Genomic DNA, 24,531 nt, shown 5'->3' with positions numbered 1-24,531 from the left:
TTTATTACCATCTAACCACACTCTGACCGCACTCTGAAAAGCATACATTTCGCAGATAGTACACTGAATCATCTCCTTTACATTACCATTCTTGAAAGAAGATGGCGAACCATCATTACTGGCCGCCATTTTCCTTCGTACTGGAGCCATACTTACTAGTAACGTATTTTATCAAATCATTATATCATTATAAATTATAAACATCAAAAACACACAAACAGACGCACTAAGATACGCAAGGCAAACATAACTATGCAATATTAAAGTAAATTTATCAACGATAACTGAAAATAATGCTTATCTTATCTGGAGCTTTCACGAACACTACGAATCCCTCTAGCGGCAACTTCCCCCTTTAGTATCAGTATACTAAATTCCTGTTACAAAATATACAGCAGAATCTTAAATAGCAAACTAATGAAATATTCCAAAAACTTTATTTCAGAAATACAGAATGAATTTAGAAAAGATGATCACATATAGACCAGGCCTTTCACCTAAAGTTAATTATAGAGAAAAGAAGAAAATACAATTTAGAAACACATATTGCATTCATTGACTTTGAAAAAGCATTTGACAAAGTTAAAAGAAACATTATTTAACATATTAAAAGAAAGACAAATACCAAATAATATCCTAAAAGCTATCACAAGTATATATGAAAATAATCAAATACAAATAAGATTAAATCAAGAGCCATATACGAGAAAGATAAACCAAGGGGGGTCTGACAGGGATGTCCCCTCTCAGCAACTCTTTTTAATATTTACTTAAATGAAATAATAATAAAATGGAATAAAATTTTACATCAAAGAATTAAACTTTCTCCTACAGTGAACTTAAACACTCTCCTTTTTGCTGATGACCAAATAATAATTACAAATTCTGAAGATAACTTACAGAAAGCTATTTTAGATCTGAATGAGATAGCCAAAGATTATGGTATGATAATATCAACAGAAAAATAAAAAACTATGGCCTTTAAAGGACAAGATCCAGCAAAAACTAAAATAGTAATAGATAACAAGATCTTAGAACAGGTGAATTCATTTAACTACCTGGGATGTATGATCACATATGAAAATAAAAAACATATAAACGTAAAAATTGCAAAATATTTAAAAATAACAGGTGTAATTAACTATGTATTTAAACGAAACCTAGTTCAAAAACAAACTAGGCTAAAAGTATACAATACATTAGCCCTACCAGTCTTAATGTATGGAAGCGTAATCTGGTCAGCAAAACATAAAGACAAACAAAGATTAATAACAGCAGAAATGAAGTTTATAGAAAAACTGCAAAGTATACCCTATTTGATCAAAAAAGAAAGGAAGAAATTATGAAAGAATTAAACCAAGAACTAGTAATAGAAAAAATTAAAAAATATAAACATAAATGGATGGAACATGTTCAAAGAATGAAAACAGAAAGATTACCAAAACAAGCCATTAGGAAAAAGAAAACCAGGACGTCCTCTTAAATGATTCAACGATGACTTCTAAGGCTGGAACAGGCCATCCTAGGCCTAAATTCTTGATATGCATGATGATGATGATGAGATATCAACTTGGCGCAGTTCCATGGAGGGAAGAATTGGAAGGGTAAGATATAATTAGACATCTTCCTTGCCCAATGCATTCATTACCATGTGATAGTACATAAGTAAATTGGTAAAACATGACCTCTCTTTAACAAACCAATGCTGACTATCACAGATTTTATTAACCCACTTCTGAGTCAATGGAAGATGTCTAGTATTATTTTTTTTTATGACACCTCCAAGGAGGGAGTCCAAAGACTCATCGAGGTAGGGCATCTACTTTACAACTCTTCATCTCTGCCACTCAGTCCACTAACTACAGCAAACCACATCATCTACACCTACGCCATCTATTGCCCACCACCACTAGTATTTTCACAGACAATTGCAACATCCATGCCCACAGCGGGATTCGCACCCGCAGCCTTTTGGATGGAGTGTGGATAAACCAACCAGGCCGGCACATACAGTGCTGGCATGGTTACAGTGGTATTCTTAGATTTTACAAAGGCTCTTGATAGATTGCCACACAGTAAGTTAACTAAATTGAAATAGTTGGATAGGTGACTGTCAGATAGGTATCAGCAAGTTTTGTATTGAGAGGGGGAGTACAGTGTTCTGAATCCTGAAAGAGGAAGGTAGTTTGACTTGCATGTTATTGATATTGGTTGGCTTTAACTGGAGATATACATCTGTTTGCACATAATGCAAAATGGGAAGGAGAGCATTCAGTCAGTAAGATATAGCCTTAAGGAGTATTTGAATAGATTGTATGAGTAGTGGACAAGTGAGTGGAACTGTTACATACATTTTACTCATTAACATACATTTTACGAAGTGTAAAATGTATGTTAATGATAACACACACAAATGTTTATGTTAATGATATTGGTTGGTTTAACTGGAGATATGCATCAGTTTGCAGATGATGGAAAATGGGGAAGAGCAGTGAGTCAGGCAGATGACGCCTTAAGGTGATAAGCAGATGAGCCTTACTTGAATAGATTGTATGAGTGGGCAAGTTAGTGGAACTGTCAGTTCACTGTTACAAAGTGATTATGAAATTTGATAGGTAAAAATGGAATGCAAAGTATACACTGTGTGTGGAAATTTTGAAGGAGGTAGTGGAGATGAGATCTGGGGGAGAGGTTCAGAGTTGAAAGTTTTTTTACCTTCACATTGCACAAGTTGAAGTCATCGCATCGTATGACAATGATGCAGAGAACTTTGATATGGTGAAATAATCATGTTATGATTCCATTCTATGAGACCTAGATCAGTCTTCATATGGATTGTGTGCAGATTTAGTCACCTAGTTTTCACGGTAATGAGGATATGCTATGAAGGGTCTGGAGAAGATTGACTAAGGTGGTAGCTAGTCTTTGAAATGTGAGATATGAAGACAGATGAAGGGAATGCAATTTGCAAAGCCTTGGAAGAGGAGAGATGATTCAGGCATACCAATTGGTAAGGGGTTGTTACTGGGTTAATGTGGAAGAAACTTTTTTATAGAATGGGAGAAGGAGCCATCCCTGGAAACTGTATATGGAGGATGGGTGTGAGGAACTGACTCTTTTCACAGAGAGTAGTTGGCAAGTGGAATGCATTACCTGACTGTGGTGAATGTAGATTTGTTGTCAAAAAAAAAGAAAAGCAACAAAAACAAATAGCATATTTCACAAAGATTTGTAAGAATATATGGAATGCCTAAAAATTAATGAGATAGGATTCATTATTGGATACTAAATTGGTCTGTTGGTGTTTCTACATAGAATTTCCAGATACCGTAATATACCAATTACTAACCCTACAGTTATTAGAACTCACAGTTTTGGTAATCAAAAGAATGGATAACTGAAGTACAATTACATGATGCTCTACCAGACATCGTTTGATATGCAAGGGTCATTTAATTGAAGAGTCATGGTCAGGTAAATGTTAGATAACGGTATTTTAATAATTTCAGATAAAAGTGACTATTCTTCATCTAAAAATTCATTTTTAGATAAATATTTGAAAATATTAAACTTCAATATTCCAGACACTCTGGTTGTTGAGATAGTGTTGTATTCTTTATGAACATCATGTTTTTCATTTTGTAGATGTGTTTGCTATTTTAAACATAGGACTTCGAAGCAAAAGCCAAATAGAAAAGAAAATCTGGATTTTAACAACGGGAGCAAAATAAAAAGCACATCAGGAAGCAGGAGCTATGATGAGGAATACAGAATCTGTGAAAAGCAATTAGCATTAAAAACAAATAGTCATTAGAGAGAATTTTATTGCTATGTGGCAATTGACCTTAGGGAATTCAAAAGGTAGGACAGTGTCAGATTCATTAAATTGCAGGTGCTATTAAGTGATCATCCCAAGCCCTGGCTGCAGAGGTGGAACTCTTTTTGCAAAAGCTTGATTTGCACATGTATGTGGATAGGATTGGATGTCAGCAAAGGTGTTGAACGAATGAACAAAACAATTAGCAGTATCTTTGATTTGGTTATTTACTTTGTCTCAACATCAACACAAATCCTAACAAGTGGAAATAGGAAAAGATAATCCATTATACATGGATGAAGCCAAGGGCACAAGCAACCAATTATAGACTAGGCCACTGTTTTTCAAACGGTGGATGTGAAATCAGTTTAGTAGCTTTTTTTTTTAATGGTAGTTTTTTTTTTTTTTTTTTTTAATGAAATAGAATAGAAAATATCATACATTATCTCAGATTTTGTAGTTTTAACACAATCACACTGGACAACATCACATTCCTCATATTTCACTTCAAGCAAGAATGCACTTAATGGCATATTATATCCATTCTGCATTAATGGGATGCATTTTTACAAAGATTTAAATATGTATGGCATGCTAGTTTGAATATTTTAATTAAATTTTATTTATAAAATTAGTATTGGTGAACTATCTTAATGATACAGAAAATCTTAAATGCAATTCTGATTTCAAATTATATGTATTCAGCATACTATCTGTGAAAGGGAAGGTGTTAATCATTATGTTGGGTAATTTTCATATCAGTTGTCTCCAGTTCACACTAATTGTCTCTACATATAGTACCTACTCTTTCTCTGTACTATATTTAGTGACACTATAAAGTTGCTTGTTTTCTAGAATTTTGCAGTATGGTGTCTGTTGGAGAGATGATGTTTTTTTTTTACTCTGCAAGGATATTTTCATTCTGGTCTGAAAGAATAGGTGTAGGAAGTAGAAGTGTTTATTCCTGTGAATAAAAATGAATTTTATATTTTATGACAAATACACCTGTTGTATTAAATAAAATATTTCCTAATTTGTTTTTGTATTGTTTACTTTGAGTTTTTTATATTGTATTTAAATATTAATAGAATCATATTTGATATTAACACCATTAGGTTTTTTTTTAGCTTTTACTTTATTATATGTAGTAAGGACATATATATTGTGAAACTTGAAATTTTAGTAACCTCCATGGAGTCAATAGACTCATCATTGCTGGCCCGCTCAACCAGCAACGTCTTTCATAATGAACTTTGAAGACATTCCTTGCATTCACAATGCATTTTACTCACCAACAGCTCTCCACATTAAAAATCTTCTCCTCAGACCCTTCTTCACCACATCTTTATACAACTTCCAGCTTTTATATACATAATATAATGTGTGTGCTGGGTTGTGATGTAAAATGTATTTCATATTGATAGTCATGGTCAGAAAAGTGAAAAACACTGGAGCAGTATCTCTGGAGTAGTCATTAAAGTGTTAGGCTAATTAGAATCCATATCCAGAGGTGGGCAGTAACACCCAGAAGTATTGTAGTACATCCATTCCCCTTATCCAACTATGCAGAATGGATGTACTACAATACTTCTGGGCTTTCTCAGGTATTTGATGGTATATGGACATATACATGTTCAAAGGGTATGCAAAATAGATTTAGGGCAGGCTGATTGGCAAATAGTTCCAGAGGATAATGTGCAGCAGTACCAAATTCGAGAAGGAGGGTAACCAGTGTAGTATCCCAGGTTCTGTACTTGAGCTATTGTTGTTTATTATAAACATAATTATTTACTGTTTACTGATGTGTTGCAAAGTTAGAAAGGATAGTAAAGGACATTTCTGATATAGAATCATTGCAAACTGATACTATAGACTGCTTCTTTTAGAATGATAACAATCATTAGTTCAGTGTGTGCATGGTATGCATTTTGGACTAAGGATTTATTGCAACAGAGATTATATTAGTGGTAATTTGCTGCTAGTAGTCAGCAAAGATAAAGACCTTAGGGTGATGGCAGATAGATCTGAGGTCTGGGGCATTAAGTCATTGGATAACTGTAGTATTACAAAGAATACTAACTTATGGGAATAAGGACCTTATTCTTCCATTATAAGGCTCTGATAACATCATATCCTGAATACTGTTCTCCGCTTTGCTGTGGTCACTTGGTTTCAATGGAGATGAAAGAATTGAAAAGATCTAGTGGAGGGTAACTTGCTTATGAAATTGTGTATATGAGGACAGACTAAGGAAAAGCAGTATTGTGTTTGAATAATAGACGAAAGAGAGGATTTGATAGAAGCACAAGTTGGTAAGTGATCTTACAGTAGAAACATAAATGAGATTTCTGAGTTCTCTCTTACAAACATCTTGTGACGAGTTTGTGAGAGATCAGAGTCATCTCTGAAAATTGAGTAAAGATGTAGCAGCAACACAAAGACTAGAGTCCTGATTTTGGCGCCCTCTATCTGAAAAAAAAAAAAAAAAAAAAACGCTATCATATATTACTAGAGTCCTAGAAAAGTGCTAGTTTTTGCATTCAGACCATGTAACAAATTAGACACCCTCATCTGCTCACCCAAGGATAGCATTCCTCCTTTATCACATCCAGGAGTCTACCAAGTACCCTGCTCATGCAATCAAGCCTACTACGGTCAAACAGGAAGAACTGTGAATATCCGCATCAGTGAACATAAACGATACGTCTGGAATTATCATTATGGGAAGTCGGGCCTAGCAGACCATGCTCTGGATACCCCCTGCACACAGGATCAACTGGAAAAACACAAAAGTACTACACAGAAACCCATATAAATCAGAGAGATTGTTCTTAGAGGTGACAGAAGCCCTAAAACACACTCCAAATCTCAACAAATATGGCTGTATTAACTTGCCAAAGATCTGGGAGACAGTCATATTAAGAAAAAGCTAGCACACATTTCTAGGACTCTAGTAATATATGACAGCGTTTTTTTTTTTTTTTTTTTTTTTTCAGATAGAGGGCGCCAAAATCAGGACTCTAGTCTTTGTGTTGCTGCTACAATTTTGTTTAAGTACACCATGTTGTTTTAGTCTCGCGTATTGTGACAAACAGTGTTTTTGTGCTCTGAAGATGCTGGTTATAATACCAGCGAAAGATCAGCATCAAGTTAATAAATTAATTATTTACTTAGTTTCTGTGTTCTATTATACCGTTAAAATAATAAACAACATGCTATGAGGAATCTTCATAAAGATTTTTATTTGAAGGTGAGAAGTTAGTCTCACAGGTAGCAGGATTTTATCCTAGAAACATGAATTTTTCTCCTGGAAAACTGCAACAGCTAACACATTTGATAAGAGCATTCAATAACTTCACACAATGGTTTAGGCAGTTTTTGATGTAGTAAAAGTAAAAAATAAGTTGAAGATATTCTTTGTTCCATATTGTCAATACTGCCTTGTTTATTTCAAGCCTAACCTAGCACAAAGTTTTGTCCCCAGTGAGTTATTAAAACGTCTGCCCATGGTACATTGTACTATGGGCTTCAAGCTTTTGAGTCAGTTCTATTAAAAAAAATGCCCAAGTCCATTATTGAACTTTGGCATTTTTTTTTTTACCCTAGTAAATAGAAACAACAGATTGTTGTTTGTTGATCCTTATGAAATACAGATAACCCTCGAATAACGCGGATGTTAGGTTCCATAGAAATGGCGCGTTATATAAATCACATTATGCAAGACTCAGATTACATACAAAAAATCCTTTTTTTAAAAAAAAAAATTATATAAACAACAATGACATATCTAACAAAAATATATTTTTATTTAATTCAGGTAATTCATGTAAGTTAAGAAAACATAAACTATGACACAAATACATAGTATAAAATTATAAAAATTACAAATTATAATTAAGCTTCATTGCATGTAATGCATAAATGTTTTAGGCAAAATAAAAATAAGTGCATATTAAGGGTCAAAGCTGTATAACTGAGAGGAGACCTCCACATAGCCTTTAAAGGAATGTGAAGAACCGACCAGGGCTTCTGACCTAATGTCCAATCCTCACCTTCTCGTGGTGCACCCTGTTGGGTATCTACCTGGATACTGAACGAACGAGGATGGGCTGGCAATTTGGGATTTAGCCGACCAAATTGTATTCTTAATGGTTAAACCAAAATAAAAAATGATGGTACAACATCACAAAATTTCATGCCGGCTGGGGGCGTTGCCCGGTTAAACAAGTCGCCCGTTATTTTCGCAGCGAACAGCGAAAAGTCAGCTACTGGAACAAATCTGAAAACACACCCCAACTCAACATCACCAGAGTTAAAGATCCGTACTATCAACATAAGAAGCCTGAATGGCAAAGAAATGGAGCTAGTGGAGGAATTAGATAAGTACCAGATCGACATAATAGGGGTGACTGAAACAAGAAAGACAAAAACTGGTGAGATCTTTCTGAGCAATAAATACAAAATGTTATATTCAGGCAATGACAATCAAGGAAAAGAAGGAGTAGCCATAGTATTCAACACAAAATATGAGGCTAATCTTCTTGAATGGCAGGCAGTGTCAAGTAGAGTGATTTAGGCAAATATCAGAATAGGGAACTGGACAATGAGACTTATTGATGCCTATGGTCCCACAGAAGGTTCTACTAAGGTAGAAGTGGAGGAATTTTTTGTGGCTCTAGAGAAAGCTACTGACTCAATGAAAAAGGAAAAGTTGGTCCTGGCTGGGGATCTAAATAGCAGAGTAGGAAGTGATTGTCAGACATACAAAAATATTTTGAGAAAATTTGGAGAAAAGAGCAAAGCTAATAATAATGGCAAATACTTGTTGGATTTCTGCTCAGGACATGGACTGGTTATTACTAACACCATATTCCAACAAAAATGTGCACACATTCACATGGAGAGAAGAAGCAAGGAATAAGAAAAGTCTCATTGACTATGTTATTGTTGATAGTGATGTTTTCTCCCTGGTGCAGGACACCAGAGTGTACAGAGGATTTGAAATTGGAAGTGATCAATATATAGTCTTAAGCAAGGTAAAATTGAATGTCATATTGAAAAGAATAACATGTAAGAAAGTTTTAAAGCGAATAAAAGTTGAGCAGCTCTCAGATGTGAAATGTCGACTAAAATACACAAAGATTATTGAAGAAAAAATCAAAGAGTTTGAGAACAGCAACCAAACCTTGGAGATTCAGTGGCAAGCTTTGAAGAAAACCCTGATTGATTCAGCTAGAGAGGCATGTGGTGAAGTTGTCTGCAAGGTTAGAAAAATTAGAACTCTATGATGTACACAGAAAGTTAAAGAGGCAGTGAAGGAAAATAAGAAAGTTTATCAAAAGTTCCTGGCAAATAAGTCAGCTTGTGCTCTTAGAGAATACAGACACAAATGTAAGAAAGCTAAACACTGTGTAAAACTAGCTAAACAAAAGTCATGGGAGGACTTTGGCAAGAACATAGAAAATAAATATCAAGAAGGTGGCAAAATATTCTGGAGATTGTTGAAGAAGCTTAGAAATGGAGGAAACAGTGCTATAAAAGGAGTTAGATATGATAAAGGGGCCATGAAAATGGGAGAAAAAGATATCCTTGAAGTATGGAGTAATTACTTTGAAAAACTGCTAAATGAAACAAGCAGTGATGACAGCACAGTGGTAAAAAACACTGACCAGGCATGCAGTCAGGAATGCATATCCATTCTTGAAGTAGAAAAAGCCATCAAAGGCTTGAAATGTGGAAAGGCAGCAGGAGTAGAAGATATTCGACCAGAAATCCTCAAGAAAGGTGGTTTAAAAGTCTTACAGTGGCTGCACTGCATAGTTCAGAATGCCTGGACAGAGGGACGAATTACCGATGATTTGAGTAGAGCTCTCATAGTACCTATATATAAAAAGGGAAATAAAACTGAATGTGAGAATTACAGAGGTATTTCTCTACTGAGTGTTCTGGTAAGATATAAATGCAAGTATACTTGAGAAACGGTTGAGAAGAATTGTGGAAGAAAAGCTTGGTGAAGAACAAGCCGGATTCATGTCAAATAGAGGCTGTCAGGATCAGATCTTCTCTTTATGATAAATGGTGGAGATATCATGGGAATATAACAAAGATTTGTATTTAAGTTTTGTCGATTTGGAAAAGGCATATGACAAGGTGCCGAGAGAGAAGCTATTCAATACGCCTCAGTTATATGGCGTCAATGGGACATTATATCAAGCAATACTTAGTTTTTATTTGAGTTGTAAGTCAGTAGTTAGAATTGAAGGAAGTACAGGAAGATGGTTTAATGTTAATTCTGGTGTGAGACAAGGATGTACATTATCCCCTCTGTTATTCATTATCTATATGGATCACATTATGAAGGAAAGTGGTATTACACATGATATCAAAATTGGAGAAGTTAATGTCAGCTCTTTGCTTTATGCAGACGATGTTATACTTCTAAATAAATCCGCTACAAGTTTGCAAGATTCACTGACTAAATTGAATAACTGTTGTAATTGATATGGTATGAAGGTCAGCAATAAAAAGACAAAGACAATTAAAAACAGGCAGAATCATTGAAAATGTCAACTGTGTTGTGAATGGAGAACCTGTGGAACAGGTAAAACATTTCAGCTACTTAGGCATGAATTTTAGTGAAGATGGTAAATTAAATATAGAAATAGACAACAGAATCAACAAAACTAGTATGGTAGGAAGTCAATTGAATAAATTAATATGGAATAAGAGAGAAATTAGTCAGAACACTAAATTAGCTATACAAGACAGTGTTCAAACCAGTTTTAACTTATGCATCTGACAGCTGGGTCAGAAGAAGTAAAACACTTGACCAAAGACTGGAGACCGCAGATATGAGAGTCCTAAGAAAGATTAGAGGCATAACAGATGGCATCAATGGCAATATCGTATTAAAAACGAGGATATTAGGAAAGAACTTGACATTGTCAGCATCCAGGAATGCGTTAATAGAGCTAATCTCAAGTGGTATGGTCACTTAAACAGAATGGGCGAGGAAAGATTAGCAAAACAAGTGTTCTCTGCCAAGTTGGCAGGAAGACCAAGATATAGGTGGATTGATATGGTACAAAGTCCCTTAGACGACAGATATATAAGATCTGATAATGTTGGAGTCTTGACAAGTAACAGACTGATTTGGAGGAAAATTTTAGATAGGAAGTTGGTAATGATGTAAATTTTTTATGCAGTACTATCATATCCTGTACACCCCTTGAGGGTACATGGCAGCAATTTGATGATGATGATGAGATATCATTAGTGCTTGGAAAATGACAAAGGAATATTTGTTAGCTGCAATAGTAAGCTGTATTCTATGAGTGAAGAAGCAGACACAATTTGGTGTAAAGTGGATGACAAACAATATCACACTGGCAGAACCGGCGTTAGGGTCTTTAGCACCCGCATGCAATTTCTATCTAAGCACCCCTGTAATGATCCAGGCGTGTGTGGTTCTTGTACAATAATAAAAATTTAAATTATTTGAAATTTCTTAAATAAATTTTGACAGAACAGCCACACGTTGGTTCACTAAATGTAATGAACCGGGGGTGTTGACTAGGCAGGATAATCGTTAAAAACCCGAAGATTCAAAAAAATTCTTAAAAGTTAAAGCAAATTTTGAGAAAGCCACTTCACTTTAATCATTGAATATAATTATACAGGGATTATAGCCTTCTCACCGACCCGAATCGCTAACAAAATTAAAATGAATTTTAATTAAAATTAAAATTTATTTGAACTAAAGTTTAAAAATTCTTTAATTTTACAAGTTAGTAAATTCTTAGTAACTTGTAATAATTTTTATAAGTGGAACTATCTTTTAAGAAAATAAAAGAAACTCAAGATAGATGAGAAAATAAGAAAAGAATTCAGAAATAATTAGAACATTTAATATACATATTAAAAAAATTACATCTTTACAGAATAACAGAAAATAAATTAAATTACATAAATATACTTGAAATTTTTTAAATTAAAATTTTAGGGTTTTTGATTTAATATTCACAAAATTAGAAATAATGTTCTTAATGTCTAATTCCGCACATATATCATTTTCAATAGCTATTAACGCCAAACTAACAAGCCATTTTTGTGACATACTTGTTCTTAAGTAGGTTTTAATCAATTTCAACTTGGAAAAGGAACGTTCACCGCTCGCTACACAATCAGGTAAGGTTAATGGTATTCTTAAAGCAATTGAAAAGTTAGGGAAAGATAAATTATTGGACACAATAAAGTTAAGAATATCAAAAGGGTTTTGAATATTTAAATTATCCTTCCGAAAAATATCCTGGAAAGCACATAACTTGTCATACAGTTCTACTGCATTTAAGTCTTTGTTGTCGCCGTACTTCAAGAGAATCTCTAAATCGTCACAATCTTTTCGTAAATCTTTGTTATTAATTTGTAGTAATCTATACAAGAAATTGAAATTATCATAATATGTTTTTAGTTGTTCAAAACGTTCTATTAATGAACACATTGCAATGTCTAGAAGTGTATAAAATACATTCACTCTAAATTTATCTTCTGGCAATTGTGGCGTTTCGTCATGATGCTCATAGTCAAATAGTTCTGTCTTCTTTTGTAGTCGAACTTCCGTACCAGTTTTAAATTCTTGTTCTCCATCCCTCTTCACTCAGTTATTTGGCCATTTTTAGAACTTCTTTAAAATTTGTATCTGATCGATACTCTTGTAAGAATATTTTTAAGTTTTTGATAGATTGTAAAGCAAGTGTAATGTTCATATGTTTATCTTGAAGCATTTTACTCACAGGTTTATTCTGTTAAGTAAATCATGCCAAGTTATAAGAGAGTAAATAAATGTGTAGTCCTTTATTTTAGCACATAATGTTTGTGCTTCATGCTGAGTTTCTTTATGAAAATTTTCATTATTTAAAATTTCAAAAAGTGCATCGTAAATTTCTCCTAACTGATATCGTAGATGGCGGATTGCATTAATTTTACTTTCCCATAGCGTTTTTGATGGCTGTTTCAATGTTAAAATTTTTACGAACTTTAAAAGGATTGCCCAATGTTTGTAAGAGAATGAAAAGAAATTGTATATTTTTTGAATAATTGTAAAGAAACTAATTGTATCTGCATTCACTTGGGCTGCATCGTTAATGATTAAATTTAGAGTATGAGCAGCATGTGGCACGAAAGCTTGAGGATTTTTGTTCAAAAGGAAATTTTGGAGCCCATATTTTTTTCCCTTTCATATTTGCTGCATTGTCATACCCTTGACCTCGCATGTCTTCAATGGGAATGTTCCATTTTTCCAGTTGTTCCATTATTGTTGCACATAAACCACGTCCTGTGGAATCTGATATATCTACAAAACCTAAAACGTTTTTCCTGATCTTGACAATTGCACTGTCACAGGAAACAAAGTGAATAATAATGGTCATTTGTTCTGTTTTACTTGCATCATGTGTGCATTCTAAAATTATGGAATAATATTTAGATTTTAGAGTTGATAATAAACTTGTATCTCTGATTGCGTTACTTAAAGTTTCCAATATTTCATTTTGTCCGTCTTTACTCAAATAGTGTACTCTATTATTTCGATGTAGGGCCCTTTCAACATGAGTTTTCCATAACGGGATCAAACTTCCCAAGCAGTTCGACTAATTTTAAAAAAATTGCCGTTATTCCTTTCATATAATTTATCAGATGATCCGAGAAAAGCTAAATTTTGACTACCAAGTAATTTTATAATTTCAATCAAGCGTTCTAAAACACTCGTCCAATGTTTCTTTTCCATTTCATACATGCTTTGAGTCTGGCAATCAATAGTAGTTTTGATTATTAAATTTTTATCAAGTTCCTTCCATTTTAAGAAATTTTTCATGTGAGTTAAACTAGTCTCATGTCTATGCAAAGTTGTACTTACATTTCTCCAATCGTTACAACCTTCTACAAGACTACTTGATTCAGTAGGTGCAAAAAGTTTGCAACAAAAGCAAAAAACAGAATTTAAAGTTTTGGAATAAATGAGCCATGTTCTTGGCACGAGCTCCCCGTTTTCCATTTTTCTATTATAACACGTGTCGCCAAATTTACGACCATATGTATCTCTGGGATATATTATATTTTTTTTTTGAACAGGCCCCATTTCAATTAAAACAACTCGTAATTTTTCATCAATTTCATCAATTCCCCACTCACCTGGATTTTCTAAATTTACACAGACTAACAATGTGTTAGTTTCGTGGTCAACTACAACTAAATCTTCTCCTAACTGTTTTTCACTTAAATCATGCATCTTGTTATCTTGTTCAATAGTTGCAATAGTTCTTTCATGCAAACCGGATAATATGCACGGTTCTTCAACTCTGATTTCTGATGTATCGAGTTGGTTACAATCTGCATTAGAATATTTTAACAAATTTATTAAGAGCCCCAGTTTATTTCTTAATAATTTGTAAATATTACTGCTTAGTAATATGCAGTAATAAACTGAAAAAGAAAAAAAAAAAAAAAAAAAATATATATATATATATATACAGGGTGTTCGGGATAAATTTGACAGTTTCGTAAGGAAAAAGAAAATCTTCTTTGTATCTATTAAATTTAATGAATTGACAAAAAAACATTACAGGCAGAGTTAATTACAATACTATCAACAATATTTACTCAAAATAACCACCATTAGCATCGATCACAGCTTCAATTCTGCTTCAGAACCTCGAACAAGCTGATGCTACAGTCTCCCTGGGAAGGGCCGCAAAAACTGTTTTAATTTTATCCATTAACTGGGCTTTTGTATTACTGGAAGTGCGATTGGTGTCTTTTTCAACTGCGCCCCATACAAAATAATCCATGGGGTTAAGGTTTGGGGAGTTTGGAGGCCAAACATTTGGACTGGTGAAGTCGTAGAAATTTTCAGACAACCATTTTTGACTTTTCCCAGAGGTGTGGCAAGGGGCCGAATCCTGCGGCCTACCATTGGCTACCCTTGTTATCCAGGGCTTGACTACAGTTAGCAACTCCACGAACAAAGCCCGAATTCCAATGCCAGGGTTCTTCAACACCTGTTCCTGCAGATTTGCGAGGAATTCTGCTGTACGAACGCAATCAGATCGTCTGCTAGGGATATTTCTTCTTGCTACATCCTCGTAGTCACCATTGCAAGTCTCTAGTTCATGCCTGATTGTTTTTACTGTATTCAGGGAGCATTGGGCAGCAGTCGTAATATCCTTATTTTGATGGCGGGCACGAATCATCATGATACAAGTTATTCTCTTCCATGATTCAGGTGGGTTCCAGCTATCCATCCTTTCTGACATCTTGTATATGAATGAAGAAGGGTCCAAACTTTTAAATGAAGAGAAGTGTGTGTTAATACATGTAACTTACGGAAAAATATAATTAATTATAAATATGTCAAATTTATCCCAAACACCCTGTATATATATATATCATTCGCCACATAATATGGGCTATGAAAGCCAAGACAGTTAGTGATTCCAATTGGAATCACTAGGGCAGAAAGGGTTAATAACTGCTTCTTTTGCAGCATGACGCTTATGATTTTGTGCACCGGATAACTTTTTTTTAATTTTTGATTCCATTTCTATTTTATACCCAGAAGAAATTATTGCACAATACAACACAGAGATGAAATAATAGTCTGCACTGCTCTGCTGTCAGTAGCCTACCGAGATTCGTAGCATATGACTGGCTAACTAGGAACAAATATTTTGTACGAAAATTCGTTTCTGTGCATAAAAACCGTTCACTGTTTCACTTTAGTTAGACTGCAGTAGACACATCATTCTGCAGGCAAGTTTAGCCTGCTCTCGCTGCAAAATTATAAACAGCCGGCTGATCAAAGAGGCGGCAATATACAAATTTTTTAAAACTTTTATTCGGTGTATCCGGCGTTATTTATTTTAATATTGATCATTCTAAGAATTTTTTGTTTTTATGATAAAAATTTTGTTTCTTAAAAATGAACTTATAAACCGTTCCCTGGGGGCGGCGCCCGCTTCGTAATGGTGCTCGCATGCTCACTTCCACCGGCCCTGCACACAGGAACTGCAGATGAAAAAGAGATTATGGAAGAGATATAGGGAGAGGGGTGGAGAGCAGATGCATGAAGAATATAAGACTCAGGTCAGGAGAGTGACCAGTATGATGAGGAATGCAAAGCTGGAATATGAGAAGAGATTGGCCCTAAGATCCAAAGAAAATCCTAGGGCATTTTTTAGCAATGTGGCAAGTAGGAGTAGAAATGATTCTGGAAGAATGACATTGTGGGATAAAAATGGGAATAGACTGACTGATGTAGAGGACATAGGAATACTGAGTAGTATGGATGTAAATAAAGCATGGAACTTGATGGTATTTTACCACAGGTTTATGAGAATGTGCTAAAGAACTGACAGCTCCATTGAGCTGGCTTTTCGTTGAAAGTCTTGCTATGGGAAAGGTACCCAAGAAATGGAAGGAAGGTAAGATAGCGGCATTGCATAAGGGCGGCAGCAGACTGGAAGTGTCTAATTATAGGCCAGTTTGTGTGTCATCAGTAGTTAAGGTCTTGGAGAAATTAGTGAGAGACTATATACAGCTTTGGGCAGATGAGGGTAATGTTATCTGAGTGATTTGTATATGCGTGAATGGTTTGAAAGAGGCATAGAGATTATATTTGTGGAGAACTTTAGCTATCTTTTCTGATGTACCCTGAGTATTAGAGATGGGAATGGTTTTGCTGTGACTTTTTATTTTGGCTGCAGGAGGGATGGGGAGGGCATGCAGTATTTTATCTATTTTATACAGTTGAAGCCATTAGCTAAACAAGTGTTGCAAAAGAACCCAAGTTCAGTTTCATGAGTTCTGTCATTTCAACAAACTACCCTGACCCTGTAAATGTTTTGAGGATGCCATACTGTAAGGCTGGGTGGTGTGATTACTTTTGTAAATACTTTCCAGTATGTGGGGGTTTTCTATAAACAGGAAAGGATAATCCATTTGGTATTGTGTCACTAGTGTATCTAGAAAGGAGATAAGTATATTTTGGCTGTTTAAATGTGCTAAAAATGTAAGTAATGTGTCTAGGACATGAAGCTGGTTCAAAAAAACAGCAAAATATTAACAAGTTCAATAAATTATTTAAGTATATTTTTTCTCTTGGTCTTGTTTACACCATGAAGAATTGTTATGAATAACCACCAATGTCTAAGTGATCTCTGCAGGATGACTTATATAGGGTAAGATAACTTACTCTATATAAGTCATCCTGCAGGATTTGTACATCATCTTCATTGAGTATTGCTCTTTCTAGCTTTGCATCATTGGCCAATGACTGAATATTTCCATAATTTCCTATATCACCATTGCAACAATCAAACAGCAGTGGATTGAGCCTGGTAATATACCACTAGTCATCCACCTTTCCTGAATGCAGTGCCTCCATATACTACTCTTTAGTATTTGTCTATCAGTCAGCCTCTTACCCAAATCACCAGCTTCACATTTCTCCTTTGCTCCAACTTATATAACAGAGTTCTATATGATATCCTGTCAAATGCCTTTGCAAAGTCTAGGAGTATTATCCATTCTTTCTTTCTTTCTTCTTCCTTTTTTCTCTCGTTTACATTACAGTGTTGAGGGTTTTCTATTCATTTAACTGCAATCATACTCAAGGATAAGGTGGTTAGCCCTATGCCTCCCAGCATATCCAATGTCTGTAGAAGCATTGGTTTCTCAAGGCTGGTTTGCCTGCCTGTAGGATGAAAAACCCCAGAATAATAATAATAATAAACTGGAGAAAAAACCCTGCAGTCCATGCCAAAGACCAGCTAACTTGGCAATCTCTGAGAGAGATCCAAAACTCCTCATGTCAGTGACAGGAATCAAACCCAAGACACAGGAGCATCCATGTGTAGCCATTTCCTTTATCAACCTCAAATGTCACTTTATTATAAAAAGTAAGCAGATTAATAAGACAAGACGTACAGTGCACAAAACCATGCTGTCCCTATAGAGTATCATATTTCTTTTCATCCAGTTCTGAATTATGTCTTTTACCAACTTCTCCATTAGCATAACCACTTCTTTTGTCTCTATCCATTCTCTAGACATCTTCCCAGAAATGAGACTTAAATTCAACAGCTGGTCAGAGAGGAGATGATAATTCCCTTGCATATTCATATAATACAGATTAGATTAGATGGGCTAATATCCCATCTCCCATCTATCTCATGGCCATATTTGCATCAGTTCATCAATAATCTGTAATATCATATACCCTTCCAATTCATCTACCACTATTCTCATATCTAGTAATACAGTCTCTCCACCTGTATGGTACACCATTGCAAAATGACAGGAATCCAACTCTTTTATTTGCACCTGTTATCTTCTTCAATCAGCAACAATTGCTGAACTTGGCCTTCCATGGTCATTCTTCCTTTTACTCACAACATATTAAAATAACTTTATTAATTAGACAGGAGTGATTGAAGAAGTGGATATGAATGGGGAAGTGAGTGGTATGAGTATAGAAAATGAGAGAATGGGTGTACAAGAGGAAGAGGAAAAAGGGGAGGCTCAGGGTGGACAGGGGTACACAGCGTGAGAAAGGTGGATGCTCCAAGAGGAGGTGAGAGAATATGTAGGCAGGAAAGGAATGGGATGACCAGGGATCAAGAAAAAACAGTTGGAATTGAAAAGGGTTCTAAAATGAAGAAGCAGAAAGGGAAATGGCCCCAGTCTAGCAAGGAGAGATCACATCGAGTGAGTGGTATCAGTGGAACTAGCTGTAGATACAGAAATGAGCTGTTATGTTTGTATACCAATGCTAGAAGTATAAGAAACAAGGCAGATGAAATGGTTGCACTAATTGCGTCTGTACACCCAAAGATTGTCAGAATAAGGGAGACATGGTTGGAAGAGGGTGACATCCTGACAGGAATAGAGATGGAAGGGTATGATGTGTTTCGTGAGAATAGAAGGGGGTAAAAAGGGAGGGGGAATGCTATTGATGATAGAGAAAGAGTTATGTCCATACAAGGTAGAGATACAAGAGAGAAATAGTGCCAGTGGTTTTGAGGCAGTATAGTGTGAGATAGAGGTGAATGGAATCAAATACTTGGTGGGATGTTGTTATAGACCAAGTAATGAGGATGGTGGTGATAGTGAAATGTATAGTCAAATTAGCCAGGCAAATAAGAAAAGGGCGATCATTATGGGGGATTTTAATTATGGCAATATAGACTGGAATGATGAGATAGCAACTGGAAGTAAAGAAAATGAGTTTCTTGAGTTTTTGAGGGATAACTACCTCAGACAGTATGTAACAGAGGGCACACGAGGATTAAGGGTCTTGGATTTGGTCATCTCATCAGAGGATGTAATTATAAATGAGGTGTCAAATCATCCACCAATTGGTGAAAGTGACCATGAGGTGATTACCTGGGTGGTTGCCAGCAGTGTGAGAACCCCTGTGAGAAAAGGGTATATGTGGAACTATGGGGGGGGGGGGTGATTATGAAGAGCTCAGGAGACAGCTTGTGGGTGTAGCATGGAATGAGGAGTTAGCTGGAAAAGAGATCAATGTAGCTTGGGGGATTTTCAAAAACTATCTAGTAGATGCAATGTCTAAATGTATTCCAAGGGTGAGAAGGTTAAATAAGGCAGGTGTGAGATGGATGAATAAAGAGATTAAGCATGCAATACAGAGAAAAAGGGCATTGTGGAGGCATAAGAGAAGTGGAAATAACCAATTGAATGAAGTCTACAAAGACCAGGCAAGGAGAGTGACTTGGTTGGTGAGAGTAGCTAAAGAGAGTTATGAACAGCCGTAAGCTAATGAAGCCAAAAAGAATCCTAGGGAGTTCTTTCAATATGTAGCCAGCAAAATAAAGAATGATTATGGAAGGATGACATTGATTGGAGAAAATGGTATACAGACAGCTGTTGCAGAATGTGTGGTGGAGATACTTAATGAGCAGTTCATAAAGATTTTTCAATCTTGTGAATGTGACTTCATGGAGAGATTGAGAGCAGTTGATGATTAGGAGGAGAGACTGACTGTAAGTGAGCAAGAGGTGTTTGGAGAGTTCAGGGAGTTGACACCTGCCTTGACATTTTTTTTAATTTGAGTCTTGCACTTGGTCAAGTTCCTAAGGAGTGGAAGGAGGGCAAGATTGTGCCACATCATAAAGGAGGTGATCGAACTCAAGCATCAAACTATAGGCCTATCTGTGTGTCAGGTGTTGTGGTTAAGTTGTTGGAGAAGCTTGTGAGAACTAAGATCCAGAGTTTGGTTGACAATAATGGTATTATCTTTAATGGACAGCATGGATTTGCTAAAGGGAGGTCATGTTTTAGTAATCTACTTACTTATTACAATAAAGTGACTGCAAGGATACACAGTAATATACTTGCATTTCACAAAGGCTTTTGATAGAGTACCTCATGTTAAGTTGACAGTCAAACTAGAGCAGATGGGGTTGGATATTAGATGAGTGCATTGGATTGGAGACCAGCTATCTGATAGGTATCAACAAGTTGTGTATGGAGTGCGATATCCAGTAAAAGGAAAGTCACTAGTGGAGTGCCTCAGGGGGTCTGTTTTAGGGCCATTACTGTTTAACTTGTATATTAATGATATTGGTGAAGATTTGGATGGAGATATTCAGTTGTTTGCAGATGATGCAAAGTTGGGATAAACCATAAAGAGTAATGAAGATGTTTTGGCTTCGCAAGAAGACTTGAATAAATTGAGTAATTGGGCACGGAAATGGAGATGTGAGTTCGATGTTGCAAAATATAAGGTTTTAAAATTTGGAAAACAAAGATGGGATGCAGAATTTATGCTTGGTGAGAATATATTGTTGGAGGTAGAGGAAATAAGAGATCTGGGGGTGATAGTGGATAAGGATCTAAAATTTAGGGGACACATCGCCAAAATTGTGAAGACAACACAAAGGTTTCTGGGAATAATGCGGAGGAGACTGACGTGTAGAAGTAGGGAGATTCTTGTTCCATTGTATAAGGCTTTGATTAGGCCACAAATGGACTATTGTGCCCAGATTTGGTCACCAGGTTTTCAGAAGGATGAAGAGATGTTGGAAAGGGTCCAAAGGTGACTGACTAAAGTAGTTTCTGACCTCTGGAATGTTGAGTATGAGGAAAGATTGAGAAGATGTAATTTGCAGAGTCTGGTGGACAGGAGGAAGACGGGAGATATGATTGAGACCTACAAGTTGGTAAGGGGTTGTTATAAGATCAATGGTGGAGTTCTACAGAGAATAGTGGGAGATCAGGGGAGAACCAGAGGTCATCCCTGGAAACTGTATAAAGAGTGTGTGAGTAGGGGAGTGAGAGGCAGGCTTTTTTCGTGCAGAGTTGTGAATGATTGGAATGCTTTGCCTGAGAGTGTGGTGTCTGCAAGGAGTTTGAGTGTGTTTAAGACACGGTATGATGAGATGTGTATGTGTGTGATAAAAGGACCTCCCAGATGAGTCCTTGACTCCATGAGGTCTTGGGGTAATAATAATTTTTTTGGTCTTATCATATGGTTTCCTTTCACATTTAGCTAAGACCACTTTTACCAAGTTCACCCTTCTTGCATGTGCTTTGCATTGCTTACATTTTTTTTGCAATGTCTACTTAATGATGCTGCTCATCCATTTAACTCCTACTTGATTTATCATCAGGACTCTCTGTATACAGTCTGATTAACTAATTGCATTTCACTTACATCTACTTTGTGGAAATATTTTTATGGTGTTAAGAGTTGGTTCTTTTCAACTTTTGTTTAGTAATTTAATGAGTTTTATATTTTCTAGGTTTCTCTTTCTCTTGCATTTGCTGCATAACTTGTAGAGTTCTGTAGCAAACGTTCTTTACATTTCTTTTCACAAAACTTTTCTTCCAGTGACATGCAATTGACTATTTTTCTAGTCAGAGCCTGAATAACTCAGCCTGTTTCAAAGAAGTGGTGGGTGATTGATATGGAGGCAGCAGAATTTTTCTTTCAGCAATCAGGTCAGTTTAACTGATTCCATTATGAAACTTTACAATTTACACAAAAATTTATATTTATGAATAAGACTAACCATCTTATAGTAAAATTATGATTAGGAAAGAAATCTGGGCAAGTTGTGGATCTCATGGCTTCTAACTCTGGAATATTACTATTATTTTTTCAGTGATCAAATACAGTTTCTTGTTTCTTTGCTTTCTTAGACTTATTCCACTGGAGTTTTCGTAAATATCATTGAACTTACTGATAAGGCATGGCATAGGCATTCTGGATCATTTGATGATGATAGTGCATCCTCAATCTTCATGTCTAAAAATTTTTTCATATCAGTGACTTACTAATACCACTTCAAATAATCACTCCTTCTTTAGCCTCTTTCCATCGACTGCTGGATATAGATCTCCCTCTTAACTTTCCAGTTCTGTCTTTCTTCTCATTTCAAACCTTTCTAGATCACCTCTCCATCTTGTTCTTTGGCAACCTTTCCTTCTCTTAGTATCCACTCAGTGCTTATTTTTCTAATTCTTTTGTCTAGCAATCTGCATTCACATGCTTTAGAGTACTTCACAATATCTTCTACTCCAGACATCTCTCTAATTCTGATATTTTTTATTCTGCCTCTTTTTGTTATGTGGAGTATTCTTCTCTCCAAGGGTCTTTGGACTACATGTTATCTGTCTTCCTGTTTTTTAGTGGTTGTCCAATACTCACATCCATAGGTAAACAGTGGAATAATGAACATATTTAATAGCTTTCTTTTGAAGCATATAGGCAAATGTAACAGATAATCTTTATCTAAGCACAACTCCAATATTTTTCTTGGATCTATAATTACAAAATTTAAGTACACAAAACAACTGTACAAAAGAATAATAAGGTTAATAGTCCTCAAATGCACAGTTCAGGACACTTCCATTCACCATCATGACACTTCTATTCAAATATTTTCTTGAATGTACTCAGATACTAGTCATATATTAAAACCTAAGCATAACCATATTTTTAATTAACAACACATTAAGCTCACCAAATTTGATAAGTGTGTCTGAAGTTAACTGGTTTGTGAATAGGTCCATTAATCCTCGTCCTAGGCAGTAATGAGGAAAGACGAGAAATACTTTTCTTAATACAGCTGCAATATCTTGTAGTTCCTAGAAAGAAAAATTCCAACCACAAATAACACAGCGAAAAGAAGCAAATTCTAATTAAAACAATATTTATAATAAACATTTTGAAATCAGGCCATGTTTTTGTAAATAAATATCATAGTGTGCTAGTAAATTAGTGTGCTATTTAGAAAATCCTAGTCTATAGCATAATTAACTATAAGACATGGCAAAGCAGTAGCAAATTATTAGTTTTCAGTGTTGCAAGTGAATGTAGTGGTAGATGTGAGCTATGCTAAAAAAAAAAAGTGCTTTTAATTAGTGTATAGTGCAGCTTTTTATTGCATATTGTGCTGCATTTTTTCAGTTTGGATACAAGTGTCCTTCAGTAGTGTTGTTGTTGGAATATTTTGTTATTTATATTATGTATTGTTACATGCTTGTTTGTATTCTGCTTCTGAAAATGGAGTCCATAAAGAAATGCATGTCAGTGGCATGGAAGGCTTTAGTATCAGGATCTAGCTCTGCATTGAATTTTTCATAGCGGATGCATTGTGAAAATTGCTATATGCATGCACCGAAAAATGTGAAAGATTTGTGGACTGTTTGGGTAAACGAGAAGAGGAAATGATTAGCATATGAGAAAAGTGTCTTAAGAGATTACAGCGATCAGAAATGGGAGCAAGTGTCAGGACTGTAGTAGAAGAGCTAAGGTAAGAGTTAGTGAAAATGAAAAGTGAAATAAAACATCTGAAAGAGAATATTAAACATCTAAGGAAGAGATTAGCTAATGAGAATGAGAAGGAGGAAGTTAGTATTGCAAAAAAAGATACAAAGAATAGTCATATATCATTGTAAGGGAATTCGATCATTAGAGATCTGATGACTAATAAAGTGCACAAAACATTCTTTGGGGAAAAAAGAACGTTGATTGGGACTTCAGGAAGTTGTTGAGGCAGGTAAAGAAGAAGATTGTTGTTCGAAAGTTGTAGAAATGTTGTCCAGATATGACAACAGTGAATAGAGAATGAGAGCAGGGATAATGAATAGTATGATGGTTGAGTTGGGTGAGGCAAAGGGAGATTCAATTTGTAAATCTGTTGAGTAAATTTGAAGGAAAGTTGGAATGATTTAAAGTTGAGGGATTGCATTTGAATGAGCTCGGTGCTGGACATTTAGAACGGTTATTGTTTTTCGAGGAGGCACAGATTCAAAAAGTTAATGTAGTAAATGATCAGGGTCAACTTGTGAAACAGTATAGCACAACTAAATGGATTGTATGACAGGAGGAAGATGGATATGAGGCCAAAGATGTGGTTGCAGTAGCACAAGGTGATGGAATGCATAAAGGTGAGGATGAGACAGGTAGGAATGGAAATCAGTCAGGATCAGGGAAATGGGAGCAGTCAGACCAGAGAGAGAGGTGTGGTGTAGCAGCTAGAATAGAGAATTTTGGTGCTGGTAGAATGGCCTCAAAGACAGAGGAATTGTTATGTTTGTACACAAATGTAAGGAGTATTTGAGACAACAGAGCTGAGTTGGTTGCATTGTTTGAGTCAGTATGCTCAAAGATAATTGGAATAAACGAAACT

General features: G+C 35.5%; 1 protein-coding gene across 1 annotated transcript in view; it reads right to left on the bottom strand.

Annotated features, from left to right (window-relative positions):
• The window catches only part of LOC150092596 (phospholipid-transporting ATPase ABCA1-like), a 982,930-nt gene that overhangs the window by 209,716 nt on the left and 748,683 nt on the right, over positions 1 to 24,531 (bottom strand). Inside the window, exon 39 of the mRNA XM_090414749.1 lies at positions 22,861 to 22,984. Coding sequence (XP_090270875.1) covers positions 22,861 to 22,984 — 124 coding nt within the window. The remainder of the gene's footprint in view (positions 1 to 22,860; positions 22,985 to 24,531) is intronic.

This window comes from Typopeltis vanoorti, chromosome 25 (assembly GCF_054136105.1).
Source record: "Typopeltis vanoorti isolate ZY-2024b chromosome 25, IOZ_Tvanoo_1.0, whole genome shotgun sequence".
NCBI lineage: Eukaryota > Metazoa > Arthropoda > Arachnida > Uropygi > Thelyphonidae > Typopeltis > Typopeltis vanoorti.
Note: the sequence above shows the minus strand (reverse complement) of the source record. Positions and strands in the feature narration are given on the sequence as shown.